Source organism: Mangifera indica, chromosome 9 (genome assembly GCF_011075055.1).
Source record: "Mangifera indica cultivar Alphonso chromosome 9, CATAS_Mindica_2.1, whole genome shotgun sequence".
Classification (NCBI taxonomy): Eukaryota; Viridiplantae; Streptophyta; class Magnoliopsida; order Sapindales; family Anacardiaceae; genus Mangifera; species Mangifera indica.
In genome coordinates this window covers 17,390,168-17,404,489 of record NC_058145.1, presented here as the reverse complement: position 1 = coordinate 17,404,489, position 14,322 = coordinate 17,390,168, and the positions used below count along the sequence as shown (strand labels likewise).

Sequence of the window (14,322 nt, the reverse complement as noted above, 5' to 3'; positions counted from 1 at the left end):
AATGTTAAGATATAAAATTAATATTTTAAAAAATTATAATTTATCTTTCAAATGTATAATTATATATTATTGATACCGTTAAAGAAAATAAATCAATCAATGACTCAATTGAGTCAATTTGACTTTGACTTTGACTTAAGTTGAGACTACCCTAATTAAAAAGATTTATCTTTTTGATAACCTTTTTCTTCTTCAAGCTGATTCTTTTTGTACTTTTGAGTGGCATCCTTCATCCCCCTTCTATAAAAAACCAACAAACCAGAGGATCACACATTGGAATAATAATACTACAAAGGTGACATCAACTGCAAATTTCAGTTACTTTGAATGCATTTTAATGTCAAGAGAAAGTTACACTAGATGACACGTAGAGAAAGAGAGAGAACTTTGGTGTTAGAGCCATCAATGAAACTTTGACTCAGAAGTCATTGTGAAAAGGGACAAAAGGGGTTGAGAGATAGATTTAGAAAGCATCCACATGCTTTTAAGGCTCCCAAATCTTTTACTCAGAAATGAATTCAGAAAAGAGAGAGATGACAGATTGAAAGAGTTGAGACTTTTCTGGGATTGATGACCTCATAAATAGATCGAAAAGATCTGAGCCTGATTTTTTTTTTCTTCGTCAACGTCGTCGATGGAAACAAACAGAATGAATAAAACCCTTTGACATAAGCAATTTCCAAATACATCTGGATGCAAATTGAACAAGGCATCCAGAAGCCAAAAGGCTTAAAGTCCTTTTCTAGGAATTAAAAAAAAGTTGCCTAAAATTTTCACATCATTATCCAATTAAATGAAAGGGAGAGTTGTACATAAAGATGTACTTTCTGCTTGAACTCTATCCATATACATCATCATTCAAGTACATTATCTCCTGTTAAACCAAAAGAAGATTCTCAACACCGTGCTCCAAATATTATATACATGCACATGTCTTTACTGAGTCCCACTTGGAAAATCCCACATATATGAGAACAGAGACATCATGCTTTTAAGAACAATGAATAATCTTTCCCACAATGGATCAGAATATCTCACCTCATCTAAGAGTTGTTCCTCAAGAGAAGAATAAGAACTGATTCATTTAAGTAGTGTAATTTTTAAACTGGGTGATAGATACTGGCATATCAAATTATGTAACAAAGTGAGGTGTAAGATTTAAGCACAGTGATAATAGTTAAACAAATGGAAGAAAACAACATGAAATTAAGGACAGTAGTTTGAAGCTATTTTGGAAACTTGAACTCCTTGAACAAAATGGAGTGCAACATAGGCCCGCAACTGACCTCCTGCTTAATATGTGAACAGTATGTATCTGTCTCCATATCATTCCTTGAGGTACTAACAGGCTAATATGGAACATGTTGATCTTGTTTTTCTTAATAAAAAAGGATACTTTATACAATAGGATTCACAATCTGCTAAAGTTAACCCTCCTCCATGTGAAGACCAATCGTTTCACTTCTGTTAGCTGGAAATAAAAAAGGAGTAATGAACTTTCCATCAATGGAGAAAGAAAAACAATTTTGAAGCTAAAAGTATTTTAAAGTTTTAACATATTTTGTACAAGAACAACAAAATACTACACATATTCTACTTTCAAAAGAAATGTCAGCTCATTTCAAGCTGATTATATATCTGAAAGTAGATGAAACTGGAATTAACTTTCAAAAATAAAATTAAAGCAATTTGTTAGAGATATTTTACCTCACTGTATAGTAACTCCAGAAGAAATGCAAAGCTTAGAGTCTGCCCCGCCACTGATTATACTGTCATCTCTCCACCAGTCAGCACTTAATACCTAAAACAGAGCATGACTGCTAAGTCAATACATGTTTGAATTTCATGAGAAAAAGAACTACACAGAAAATTAATATTATACCTTGTCAGTGTCAGAATCAAGGACAGCAGGAGGCCACTGCGACAGAAAAGCACAATACACTATATATTATTTAGAAGAAATTAATGTATACCTGAAGACAGGTTGATACGTACTGGCCTACCACAGTTCTCAGATCCTAGAACGTAACTGTCCCATCATAAGATGTAGTAATTAAATGGAACCAGGATTTATTGTGCCGCTTGCGAGCTGAAATCCAAGAACCATGAAATGAGCACTGAAACACGTGAGCAGATGTTCAAAAAAACCAAAAAAGGACATGTAAGTGCAAATATGAGTGTGTGTGTGTGAAGAGCGAGAATGAGAAACAGAGAGAGAGTGTAAATCTGGACAGGTTTACGAGGACCCAGTTCTTAAGAATTGGGTCGGAACCAACAGCAGCAATGAAGGCAGAAGCAGAACCCTCACCTCCAACATCAATGCAGAGAAGAACTTTCCCACAAAACTGAGCAAGAAGGAGTCTTTGTCAGTTAAACTTTGAAAGGATAATTTTGCTTCATTTCTTAAAATGGGAGCATGAATATAAATCTTAGCAGTTAAACTTTGAAATGAGCTACTTGAACTCCATCCTTGAATGAAAGATACAGGTAAGAAACATGTGTTGTTGACAAGGTTATATGTTTTCTCTATTCAAAGCTAAGGTTAAGGTAATTCTGACGTACTATATCTGAAAAATCTTTGCTGGTCTCAACATCCCATCTCCTAACAGAATGATCCCAGGATGCAGAATAAATTGTTTCATGTTGTGGCCAAACCACAGATGAAACACATTGTGTATAGCTCACAGGTGTAGATAATGGTTCTGCCCACATAAAATGAAATGCCACTTGTATATTAACAGAGATGACTAACAAAAGAGCATACAACTACTAAGCATCAACTTAAGTTCACAAAGACTCGAGAAAAGAATGTAACAAGAAACATAAGACCTCTAAATTACAGAGTCAAAAGATAAAAGGTTTTAAAACAGAGAAGAACTAGCGAAAAAACTTTTATAGCTCCTGATCTTAAAATTCTTCAGTGTAATCATTGGAAAGATCCATGCATCAACTTTACAATCAAGGGGCACTTAAATTTCCCATAGAACAAGATCTTTAATCTCAGCTTGCCATATCAACTGAAATATATCCATTGACTTACACACAGTCCATGGCGTGTTATTTCATTTTTGTACAACATCATCAAATAATTCACATGTAACCGGTAAAAGACTTCAGAAATTAATAAAAAATGAAGCTTTGAATTCATTATTGCTTTTATGCTATTACTTCAATTAGGTTCTCAATGAACCATTCTAACGGAGGATTGCGCACCACAAGCCTTGAAAAACAGTAAGGAGGAAATCTTTTCAGCAACTTTAGAAATGAAAACGTACCCAAAAGGGAGTGAAAAGGATGCAGTACCTCCAACTGAGATTCATCAGCTTCATTATTCACTTTTCTTTTCATGGTTGACACTTGATCATCTTCTGCATTAGCTCATTCGTCCGCCATAAACTGATTGTACAATCCCAGGAACCTGCACAAACCTAATTGCATGTAAACAAAAGAGATGGAAGCAATCGGTTTAAATGGCAATAATCAACCATACAACTTATATCAATGAAAATACGGTTAGCAAGAAAAGCCAGACCATTTCTCCTGAAGTTTTGGAGCAATGCAGTGTACAGATGCTCTATGACCACGCAAAATTTTGGATGCCTTTATCTTCTTAGGATGATTAATGGCCTTCTCAGCATCAAACTATTAAAGGAAGGGGAATATAATGATTAGTATGAGAACTGAATTTTCACTTAAAATCAAAAGATTCTGCAACTTACCTTCCACAATCTCATAGTCCGATCTTTTGAAACTGTGGCAACAGTGACATCTCTCATACCTGCATTTATAGCAACAAACTAACGAACATAAAAAACAAAGATGAACATAATTAGGTATGCACCTGCAAGAATAGGACGTGACCATAGATGGAACCAACAATAAAGCATGGACAAGGTAAGATGAAGAGGTATTCTACGCTGATCTTTTTACAACTAATACACAATTTTGAACAATGAAAAATTTTCTGATTATTTAACTTAGCAGATCAAACATTCGCAGAACATCGTATGCAATATGGATTGCCAAGTGTTGAATCTCAAAACATAAAAACAAAATTAAATTATATAACTTGAAGAAAAAAGTCCAATGGTTTTATATTACAGTAAGAAAATGTTCAATAAATTACTTTGCTTTTCAACATCTGCCGAATGCTTTGTGTGAGACTGGCAAAACATTTTGAGGTTAAAAACATTTGGAAAGGAAGACCATAATTGCTAACTTAAGAATAAGATAAAAGGACAAATATGAATAGCCATCTTAAAATGCGCCCCTCAGGACTAAAAATTAAACAAAGTTTAAAGTAGGCAGCAAGCAATTATAGCAGAAAAACAAAAACCCAATTGTAGTCATATATAGGGATAAAAGTTGCCATACTTTAAATGATAAAGATGGTCAACACTGTTCATACCATCTGAGTTAATATACTAATAGAAAAGATAATGCACCACTGTGTTCTTCCATTATATGTGTATAAAATCTATCATTTTTCCATACCCTAAAAGGAATTACAATTCAAAAATCAAATGGCCTAATTAGCAGCAGGCTTTGAGTTTCTTACAACTCAGGAAGATACAATAAAGCATATTGAAGTGTCAACATAGATAACAATGTTAGGCAAACACTTCAAAAACATTTACATTCCCAAACAATCATATAGAGGAACTAGTCAAGATGAACCTGCTAAATGACACATTTGAGCAGCTCGAATCTAGAACGGCAAGCTTATAATGTCAAAACATTAAACAGTTTAGGAAGGAGATGGGATTTGGTCCTTCCCTGACTTGGGCAAAATCATCTATTCAAAATTACTTTGAATTTTCAACAAACCAAAATCCCACCAGAAGTTGGCAGAGAGTAGGAGAAAAGGACCACACCCTCCCCCTTCAACCATGGTCATCCGGGTCGGATACTCGCTTGCTCCTTTGGAGTCATTACATACAAATAAAATATTATCACTGTCGTGAACAGAAATGGGCATTTGGTCTAGTGGTATGATTCTCGCTTAGGGTGCGAGAGGTCCCGAGTTCAATTCTCGGAATGCCCCAACTTATATCATTTTTAGCCTTCAACTGGTATTTTTGCACCCTATGAAAGATTGTAATCATATGTACACCGCAACTTTTGAAAAGTCTAAAAAACCCTAACACCTATCATTGTTTCACATTTGCTCATCTTGTGTTTTTTTTTAATTGACTAGGTGAATTATTTTCTAATATTTTTTATATTGGAGTTGTTTGACTTCCTTAGTGGCTTCATAAGTTGGTTTCTTAGTAGATTTATAGGTTTAACTAATCATTAAGGGAGTACGAGAACGACAAGTAACTCTCTTAACTTTAAAAATAATTAAAATATCTCAAATATCATTAAAACTCTTAAAATATTATATTGACTCACCTAAATTTTATTTTATTTTTATTAACTATTTTATTGATATTAATTTAAAGTCCCGAAATTTTATTTTAGACTCCATGATGCATTTTTATCTTCATTTAATAAATTGATTTTACATTACACATTATAAGAGTAGTATTCTTAGTTAATATTAGCAATTTAATCAAAGAATATAATTAATAATATTTTTATAATTATAATCAATAGCATAAATAATTCAAATTTCGTTAAATGAGAATGATTTCATATATTATATAAAATTGGATATTTTGAATTTTTAAGTATTCATCAATATTATATTTAAATGGAGCCACAAAGCTTATCTAACCAAACCAATTAGACCCTGATCCAGCGCTAGAACCAAGCCCTTATTGTTAAGAGCCATAAGAACGTAGGTCCTCCTTTTAATAATTCTTGTTTAGACGTCATCCATGGACTTGAATGACGTGGCGCATGTACATACATTGGTTATCAACGTCGGTTCAAAACGATTCTCGTCAATTCCGCCACATCAACCACCGTCTTTACCTAACAGGACGACCGCCGACAACTACTCTTTTAGCTCATAAAACTCAACGAATCATCATCACCACCCACCGCGCGATTGTTGTCAGTTTGTCGCTGATTTATTAAATTCTAACGCCAATCAGATCATGACAGAAGACAGGTCTCCTAGGGTTTCCTCCGACCACTCCGCCCACTCCACTGACGCCTTTCAAACTAAGCAAAGGTACATCAAACTTCAAAATATTTATCTGTCTTGGAATGCTTGTTGATTTGTTAATTCGTTAGGTTGTAGTTAAACTGGGAATGATTTATTTAATTGACCTGTTTCGCAATGCGTTTGTTTGTTTGTAGGAAAAAGAGGAAGTGGGATCAGCCTGCGGAGTCATTAGTTAGCTACCCATTGGGCAATATGGGATCCCTTGTTGATGTTCCACTGCCGAGCATGGCTCCATCTTTCTCTGCTGCTGCTGCAGCCTTTATGAAAAATCCACCAGCGGCTAGTGGTGTAGCCGTTCCGCCGATGGCACTTCAGGGCCCTTCCATGCTGAAGTTAAATCAGGTGAGATATGTTGCTTCATGGGGTTCGTGAATCATCTCAATTTTGCTGCATTGTTTTGTGATAATGTTTTATAATGTTACTGGAGGCATTATGTTTTTTAGACGAAATTGTTTCAGCATTATATAGAGTGTGATTTATAAGTTCTTCCTACTAAGCAGATGCATGGTTTACGTTCAGACCCATATGCATTTGTGTTGTGTTCTTTAATACAAAGAATCTTGAGCCACGTCTATTTGTGGACTGATGATAAGACAAATGAATGAAAATCTAATCTCCATTATATTCAGATGTATTATGGGATAGTATCAGTTCATAAAATTTAAAGTTCAAATGTTTTTTTAAGTAGCAGATGAGCTGTTTAATCAAATGGTCATTGGGAAGATTTTGGTTTCTTAACTTGAAATGAGAATTACTTGGGTTGGCCTGTTCTGTATTTTTTGAACTTCTGGGTATTTTGTGTTTAAGTGTCCTATATATTGGAAGCTCAACCGTAACCTCCAGATAGGGAAATTCTATGGTCCTACCGGTATAGTTTGCTGAAAGAAGTTTTCCTTTTGGCCTCTTTACGAAGGTGTTCTGTTCACATATTTCCTTGAAGCACTGAACAATAGTGATTAGAGACCTGTATATTGCTGTAATATGGACCGGTAGGAAAACTCTATTATCCATATCATTATTTTTATTATGTTTATTCTCTCTTATAAGCTTTTGATGCACCTTGGCTTATATATCTGTTTATTTTAGCATTGTAATTTTAAATTTTGCAGCTTATGTTATTGGATGTTTATTTTACATTTCTTTTGAGGATTATTAATGGATTTTTTCATTGTTGTTTTCTTTTCAGCCTAAGATTCAAGATGAGTTAATAATTGCACGAGAAATCGTTATAAATGATGCTGAATCTTCTGTTCGCTACAAACTTACTAGACGCCAAACACAGGAAGAGGTTAGTTTGGTTTTCTTAATTTTGTTTAAGTGAAGGATAATTAATCTGTTGTTATTATGATTGAGGACTGGCTATTTATTTATTGAGGAGATTGATACATTTATTCACTGGTCTTCCAGATTCAGAAATGCACTGGTGCTGTGGTAATAACTAGGTTTGTGGACCTTTAAACGATAATATGATGAAGTTTTCTGAGGGATTCTCTCTCTTGTGCTTAGCTTTTTTATTAATATGTGGCATTGCCTTTGCAGGGGTAAATTTCGTCCACCAAATACACCACCTGATGGAGAAAAGCCATTATATCTTCACATATCTTCAGGGGCTCATGTAAGGATGATGAATTGTTATTTCTTATGGAGCATTTACCAATAATATTATTGGGATTCAGAGTTTTCATCATGCTTTATGGATTTGCATTATATACATCAAGGAAATAAATTTCCATTGCAATCTTGGACATCATATCATAAAATCCATGCAAAATGAAAAGTGGGACAAAAAATTGTATATGACCATTCAGATGTCATTGATTGAGTTTAATGGTATTACTGGGCTAGTTAGAGCTAGTTCTCTGGTTTTATCTTTCCGAAGAACCTAGGTAACTAGAGCTTTTGATGACGTGAATATGTGAGATGTTTACATGTTATCAAAGTTTTGTGATGACATGTATAGTACGATTGTTAAAGATGCTCATATATTTTTCGAGTTTCTAAATAACTAGCCTAAGATAGCTTTTGATTTTTTGCCTTAAAAAAGCTAAAAATTTTGTTCAGCAATCTTTGAGGTCCTTATTCAATCTTTGTCTTGCTTTGTGTGCCAAAAATAATGAAAAATCTAAGATCCAAATTTTCCTCCTTAATATTTTTGAACTGATTTTATTTTGTTTTTATTGTTAAATTATGGATTACTTCTTCAGTTGAAGGAGACGGCAGAAAGAATTTTGGCGGTTGATCGTGCAGCTGCCATGGTTGAAGAAATGCTGAAACAGGGTCAGGATAGTTTTCCCACTTTGCAAAGTATGAGCAACGGCGTGAAGGTATATCTGCATCACACCATTGGATTTGTGAGTTATGACTACATATTTCAAAATGTTAAATCTCTACTTGAATTTGGTTGCACAGGAACTCAGCACATGTGTTTTTTTGAGCTTTGATCCTGATCCATCATTGAATATTGCTGCTCGAATTCGTGGACCAAATGTGAGATTTTTTTTACTTATCATAATCTTCTTAGGAGCTGCTTTTACTATTTTTATTCTGTAACTTTATGGTAATATCGGCTTGCCGTGTTGTATATTTTAGCATGTATTTGTTCCATTGTTTATCATTATTATCTTTTTTCGTGTTCATCTGCTCATTTACTGGTTTGATCTGAACTGTTTTGTTTTTTCATTTTAATATTCATATTATGAAGATAAGAGATTCTAATGTTTGAAGCTTTCTCTGACATCTCCATATGATTGGGAGAGATTGTTTCTGTGTTGCTGGTGGTTCCATTTTCCACATGCAGGACCAGTATATAAATCACATTATGAATGAAACAGGAGCAACTGTCTTATTGAGAGGGCGTGGTTCTGGTAACTTTGAAGGCCTGCACAGCGAAGGTACCAGTTTGCTGTATCTGTTGTTATCTATTGCAAGCCTATTTATTTTTACCTCTGGGAATTCTCTTAAATTTTATTTTATATATCCTCCATTCTGGATACAGGTGTGCATCAACCATTGCATTTATTCTTGTCCAGTAGCAATTCTAAAAGTCTGGAAGATGCAAAGCGTTTGGCTGAAAATCTTTTGGATACAATCAGTGTAGAGTGTGGTGCCTCCAGGTAATATAGTTTCGTATTACGGTGGTATAGTGTTTGATGCATACTGCTTACTTTGGATTTATGTGTGTTCTAAATCTCCCAAAAAAGTGAGAGAATGAGATTTTTGCTTCCATCAATTGATAGCTTAGTTTTGGAATTGGACAATGTGAAACTAACCCTTGTTAGTTTGTAGTAATAGATTGATGTATCATACACTATTGCATTTTGATCATTTAATGGTTTTTTTTCCTTTGAATGAATATCATCTTTATGTTAACAAATGGTGATCATGATCACATTGGTTTGCTATGCATGGTAGTTCGTAATTTTGCATAAGGAATAACTTGTGAGTTTTTCTTTGCCTATATTAGGGTTTCATCATTCAAAGTCTATAATGCAGTTCCACCCCCACAGCAGTTATTGTCTGGCACTCAGAGTTGTGGGAATGAGCAAATACTAAATGCAAGTTCTGGTTCTGGATTGACATCAACAGTTAGCATTGAACCAGTTCCAGCAGTTTCTTCTGTTACCACCCCTGGGGTTGCTACTCTCTCTTCTCAAGACACTCTTGTACAGGCTGGAGGAATGATGAACTGTGCCCAGCCCCAACAAAATATGGTTGGTTACCCGCAGCCTGTATTAACTGGAGGAACAAGCTATAGTGGATATGAAGGGATATATCCTCAGGCAACACCTTTACAGCAGGTTGCCCTAGCCCTCAGACATTCATCTTCTCCCATCACCTCAGCAGTTGCTCCAACATCAGTTGCAGAATCAACAACAAAATCAAATATTAGTTCCACATCTGAGAAGGAGAAACGGCCTCCACAGAAGAGAAAGTTTCAGGAGTTACCAGTTGGTGCCAAGGGCCCTGTAAAACTCAACCAGGTATCACTGCATTTTTTCAGTACTAGCTTGTTTTAAGACAAAGCTGTGAGATTTAGCCTTTTATATTTTATTAACACTGAAGGAGGGAGGGGAAAAAATGAGGTCAAAGATACACAAGGTATATACATACAAATTTAACTTTTAAGAAATTATAAGGGAGGAGAAAGTCTATACATTCAAATTTAAATTATAAGAAATTATTGTCTTTGCTGTTGGTTTCCTGAAATTCTGATTGTATTTGGATACTATGTAATGCTAAGTTTTGCAAAAGCAAACCTTTGGTTAATAAACTGTTCATGTTCCTTTCTTGTAAGCAATTAATAGAGAATGTGTGTTTAAAAGAAAAAAAAAAAAAAAACTCAGTGGATAAGTTATCAACCACAATAATAACCCATCGAAAGAGGGACTAAAGCTTTGCAAAGAGTACCATGAAACAGTGTAAAAACGCCTCTTTTTTCTTATCAATCTTAATTGGTTAGCTCTAGCAAGTTGAATCTAGTTGTTTAGGATTTTTTCATGCCATGGTTATCTCTCTTTTATTATTTTTTGGATGGTTTTTTGGTACACAAGCTCATGCTACTCTTTGTAAAGCTTTAAACCCTCTTAAGATGGGTTATTTTTGTAGTGGATATATTATCAATCAACTTGCTAGAACTAACCAGTTAAGATTGATAAAGAAAAAGAGGTGTTCTTAAACTCAGTGGATAACCCATCTGAAGAGGGTCCAAGGCTTTACAAAGAGTTGCATGAGCCTTTGTAAAAAATACCCTCCAAAATATGAAAAAAGAGATGAACAAATCCTAAAAGACCAAATTCAACTTGCTAGAGCTAGCCAATTAAGATTCATAAGAAGAAAGAGGCGTTCTTAAAAGTCTTTTGATACAGACCTACAGAGAAGCCAAAAATATAATCTTCTACCATAGAGCGCCAGTTTCTTTTTCTCCAAAGTCTATAAAATTCCTTTTCCCTTTTTTGGTGACAATTTAACAGAGATGGATGGTGGCTCACTGGCTAAAGTCCTAGGTTAGAGAAACAAAGTTTTTCATGCATACGATTTGAGATCAGATATTAGGATCCTGCATGAGCCCTTATTTTTCTTTTCTGTTTGGTTGTTTGATTAGAGTTTGTAGGGTGGATGGACTGTAGTTGCCTATGCATGGCTAACCAAAAAAAAAAGGTTTTGTTACCATTGATTTGAATATGGACATTGACTTTTAATTTTAGCAAACTTAGGTAAGGATTTCTGATGGGGAAATCACATTCAACCAAAAAAAAACTGAGTTGAACTTTGGTAGTATTCATTCTTTTGGCCCAGTCTGAGTGAATCTTGCTTTGTTGGTTAATCAGTAACTGAGGCTGAGAGGGAGAGGAAGTGGAAGATGGTGGATTTGGAACGTAAAGATACATAAACTTGTATGATAGTATTAAATGATTGTTAAAAGGGAAAATAATAATAGCTAGTAAAATTATTATTTAGAGTGAGAGAAAGAGGGAGTAATAGTTGGATCCAGAAAGGTAATTATATCAGCACCCTCTGCCACTATTACATGAAAAATATTTTAGGTTCTGGTGTAGAGTTATGATTCTGAATTATTTATGCACATTTTGTTTAATACTGGATGAAATTTTTTTTACCAATTTTATTTATAACCTAACAGATGGATGCATCAGTGAGTCTATGTGCATCTGTAAGCGCATTTGCTTTTTTGATTTCTTTACTTTTTTATCAATTATCATCCTGAAAAATATTAATCAAGAGAACAGCTACATTAGGGAATACTTTTGATGCAATGCTGTTTTGCATTTATTCTCCCTTAAATTGCATTCATATTTTTTTTGCTGACATTCTCTGCTTAATGTTCCAGGTATTTTCTTTGACCTTCTAAGAAGCTAACAGGCTGATTCCGTACCTCTGTTTGGGCCATTGGTTTGTATGTTTAACAGGATTTATAGTTTTGGAGCCTGTACTGATGATGGGTCTTTGCTGCTTCAGAGCCTTGATGAGGGGCTAATTCAAGATTTTTATTTCTGTTGATTGATTTATTTCTGCTGCTGCCAGTTCCCTTGTTTTTTCCTTTTCTTTTGAATGCGGGCATGATGATAGTTGCATAATCAGTTGCAAGATTGCATGCTATGCTTGTCAACCACCAGAAGTCAACGAACTGACCACACTGGAAACATTGGTTTTTTGAACAACTTTTTACAAATACACACTGAACTTAAATATTTTTATCAAGTTATGATTAAAAAAATATTGCAATATGTCTCAATCTTAGATCTCAGAAATAGGGTTCTTCCCTACCTAATTCTTTTGGTACCCCTATACTTGATTTGAAAATGTTAAGCTTATACTCTGACCTATTTGACCCAGAATCCTATATGCTAACTGCACAATCAAGTTAAACAGCATTTAGTGATTTGAATATTCTCCCCATGTGTAAAAGTTCTCTCTACATTAGTCCCACCCTCATCATGTTTCCATGGTTTTAATTTTTCACTGCTTTGTGGACATTTTATATATTCAAGTCCTATTGTCATTGAGAAATTAGGATTGGGTTTTCTTTATATAACTTGTTGCAGGGACCAGAACTATACCCAAGTGAACTATCAGGCAATGTGGAGGTGAGAAATGTATCAAATATGCCAGCTCCAAAAAGGTTGGTCCAGTCATCAGTCAATGGAATGCCCCCTCCACCTCCAAGAATCATGCCCCCCCCACCACCACCGAAATTTACTTCATCAACACCTCTTCCTAAATTTCAGGACAAGGGCAGAAGTTTGAATAAAACACATTTTGAAAATATCCCTGGTAAGAATGGAGAACTTGCTGTCACCCTTTTCCTGTTTATTAGTTTGATGGGATAGTTTGGGGAATGCTATGTTATTTATTAATCACTTGGAAGAGGTTATCTTTCCCCTTATCTCCAAGATAAAAGTTTCTTTAGCGGGTGACATTTGTTGTCCTAACTCTGTTCTCCTTTTGTTAACCAAATCATTAGTTGTTTCAGATACTCTGGTCAAGCTGATGGAATATGGTGAAGATGATGATGACCTGGAGGAAACTGGCAAAGAATCCCTTACCTCTGACTCCTCATTTAGTCTCAACTCAGACAAAGTAAATGTTAGAAAACCGTTTTGGGCTTTATGATTTATTCAGCTGGTGGATTATTGGAAGCAGTGGTGCTTTTTCAGGGCTTTGTTCTAATCATATATAAGTGGAGCTTGTGTGTGTATAATGTGGGATGGGAGCATGTAACAAAGCCATGCGTCGTATAATTATTTTGTTGCTAGATGACATTCCTAGGGTTTGAATGTTACAGTTTTGGCTGTAACTGTGGTTTAGGAAGGCGTGGAGGATTGTTGTATTGTCTTGGCTTAGGTGTACATTAGTAGTTTTTCCATTATCTTGCTGTGAGGACTTGGGAGTATAGTTTTTTAATCATCTGCCAACTTGCTTGGTGACCAAAGTTTTGGCAGAAGATTCAGGAATGATAGTCTTGCTGTGAAAATATCTTAAGCAAAATCACAGTAGTCTGTTTAGAATTTTGAGTTTAATTCAATGCGGACTAATACTAGCTATCCTCTTTTACAATTTGGCATTTTGTGTTACTCACTTTGTGCCAATTCCATAAAGTTGCTCAAAGATTGAGGATGGTGATTTCATTTCAGGATAACCTAAATTGTCGTTTATCAGTCAATAAATGAATCTCAAAGTTTCAAGCTCAAACATATGTTTGGTTCGAAGAAGTCAAATTTGAACTACAACATTAGCTCTATAGGGCAATTTTAGTTTGAGAGCTTGTTGAATTTTCTTTTTTTCTATTTCCCTGACAATTATTATTATTATTTTTTTTGGTGTTATTGAAATTCGGAACCAGAATTGATCTTATCAAAGTCAATTCTGAATAGGATTACGTCAGGTTCTTTAGCACACTACTCTCTCTCTCTCTATATCTATACATATATTATTGCCACCAACTTTTCATTCAAAAGAAATGCATACCAAAACCTGGGTAATTAATTAAAATAAGCAAAATTTTAAGCGTTTATATGTTTTTAGGCCACTCTATAAAAGTTTTATCAAAATAAGTAAACCGTATTTTTTTTACCTTTTTTACCCTTATGTTGAAAAATCAAGTAAAAATATTTTTTCTGAGAATGTGCGTCGGTTTATGACGGTTACGATGGTAGCTAGGGATTTTACAGTGAAACTCTAAATATGTCAAA

General features: G+C 34.7%; 1 protein-coding gene, 1 non-coding gene and 1 pseudogene across 10 annotated transcripts; 2 read left to right on the top strand and 1 right to left on the bottom strand.

Annotated features, from left to right (window-relative positions):
- Nucleotides 1-1,103: 1,103 nt before the first annotated feature.
- Nucleotides 1,104-4,886, bottom strand: LOC123225209 (annotated as a pseudogene).
- Nucleotides 4,887-4,972: 86 nt separating this feature from the next.
- Nucleotides 4,973-5,044, top strand: TRNAP-AGG. The gene has a single exon. It is a non-coding gene; the product is annotated as a tRNA-Pro (tRNA).
- Nucleotides 5,045-5,716: 672 nt separating this feature from the next.
- On the top strand, nt 5,717-13,687 carry LOC123225489 (protein RIK-like). 9 transcript variants are annotated; one of them, XR_006504138.1, is made up of 14 exons: nt 5,717-6,121; nt 6,250-6,457; nt 7,302-7,403; nt 7,523-7,557; nt 7,655-7,730; nt 8,320-8,439; nt 8,525-8,602; nt 8,913-9,006; nt 9,111-9,228; nt 9,579-10,095; nt 11,443-11,490; nt 11,754-11,783; nt 11,961-12,904; nt 13,104-13,687. XR_006504138.1 is itself a non-coding variant. In XM_044649453.1 (12 exons), the coding sequence occupies exons 1-11, from the start codon at nt 6,045-6,047 to the stop codon at nt 11,443-11,445; spliced, it is 1,428 nt and encodes a 475-aa protein (XP_044505388.1). In that variant the 5' UTR covers nt 5,717-6,044; the 3' UTR covers nt 11,446-11,490; nt 12,676-12,809. The 9 variants fall into 9 exon arrangements, 3 of the variants coding, with proteins under 3 accessions (XP_044505388.1, XP_044505385.1, XP_044505386.1); XR_006504137.1 differs by lacking the exon at nt 11,754-11,783; XR_006504135.1 differs by having other exon boundaries at nt 11,754-12,904.
- Nucleotides 13,688-14,322: the final 635 nt, after the last annotated feature.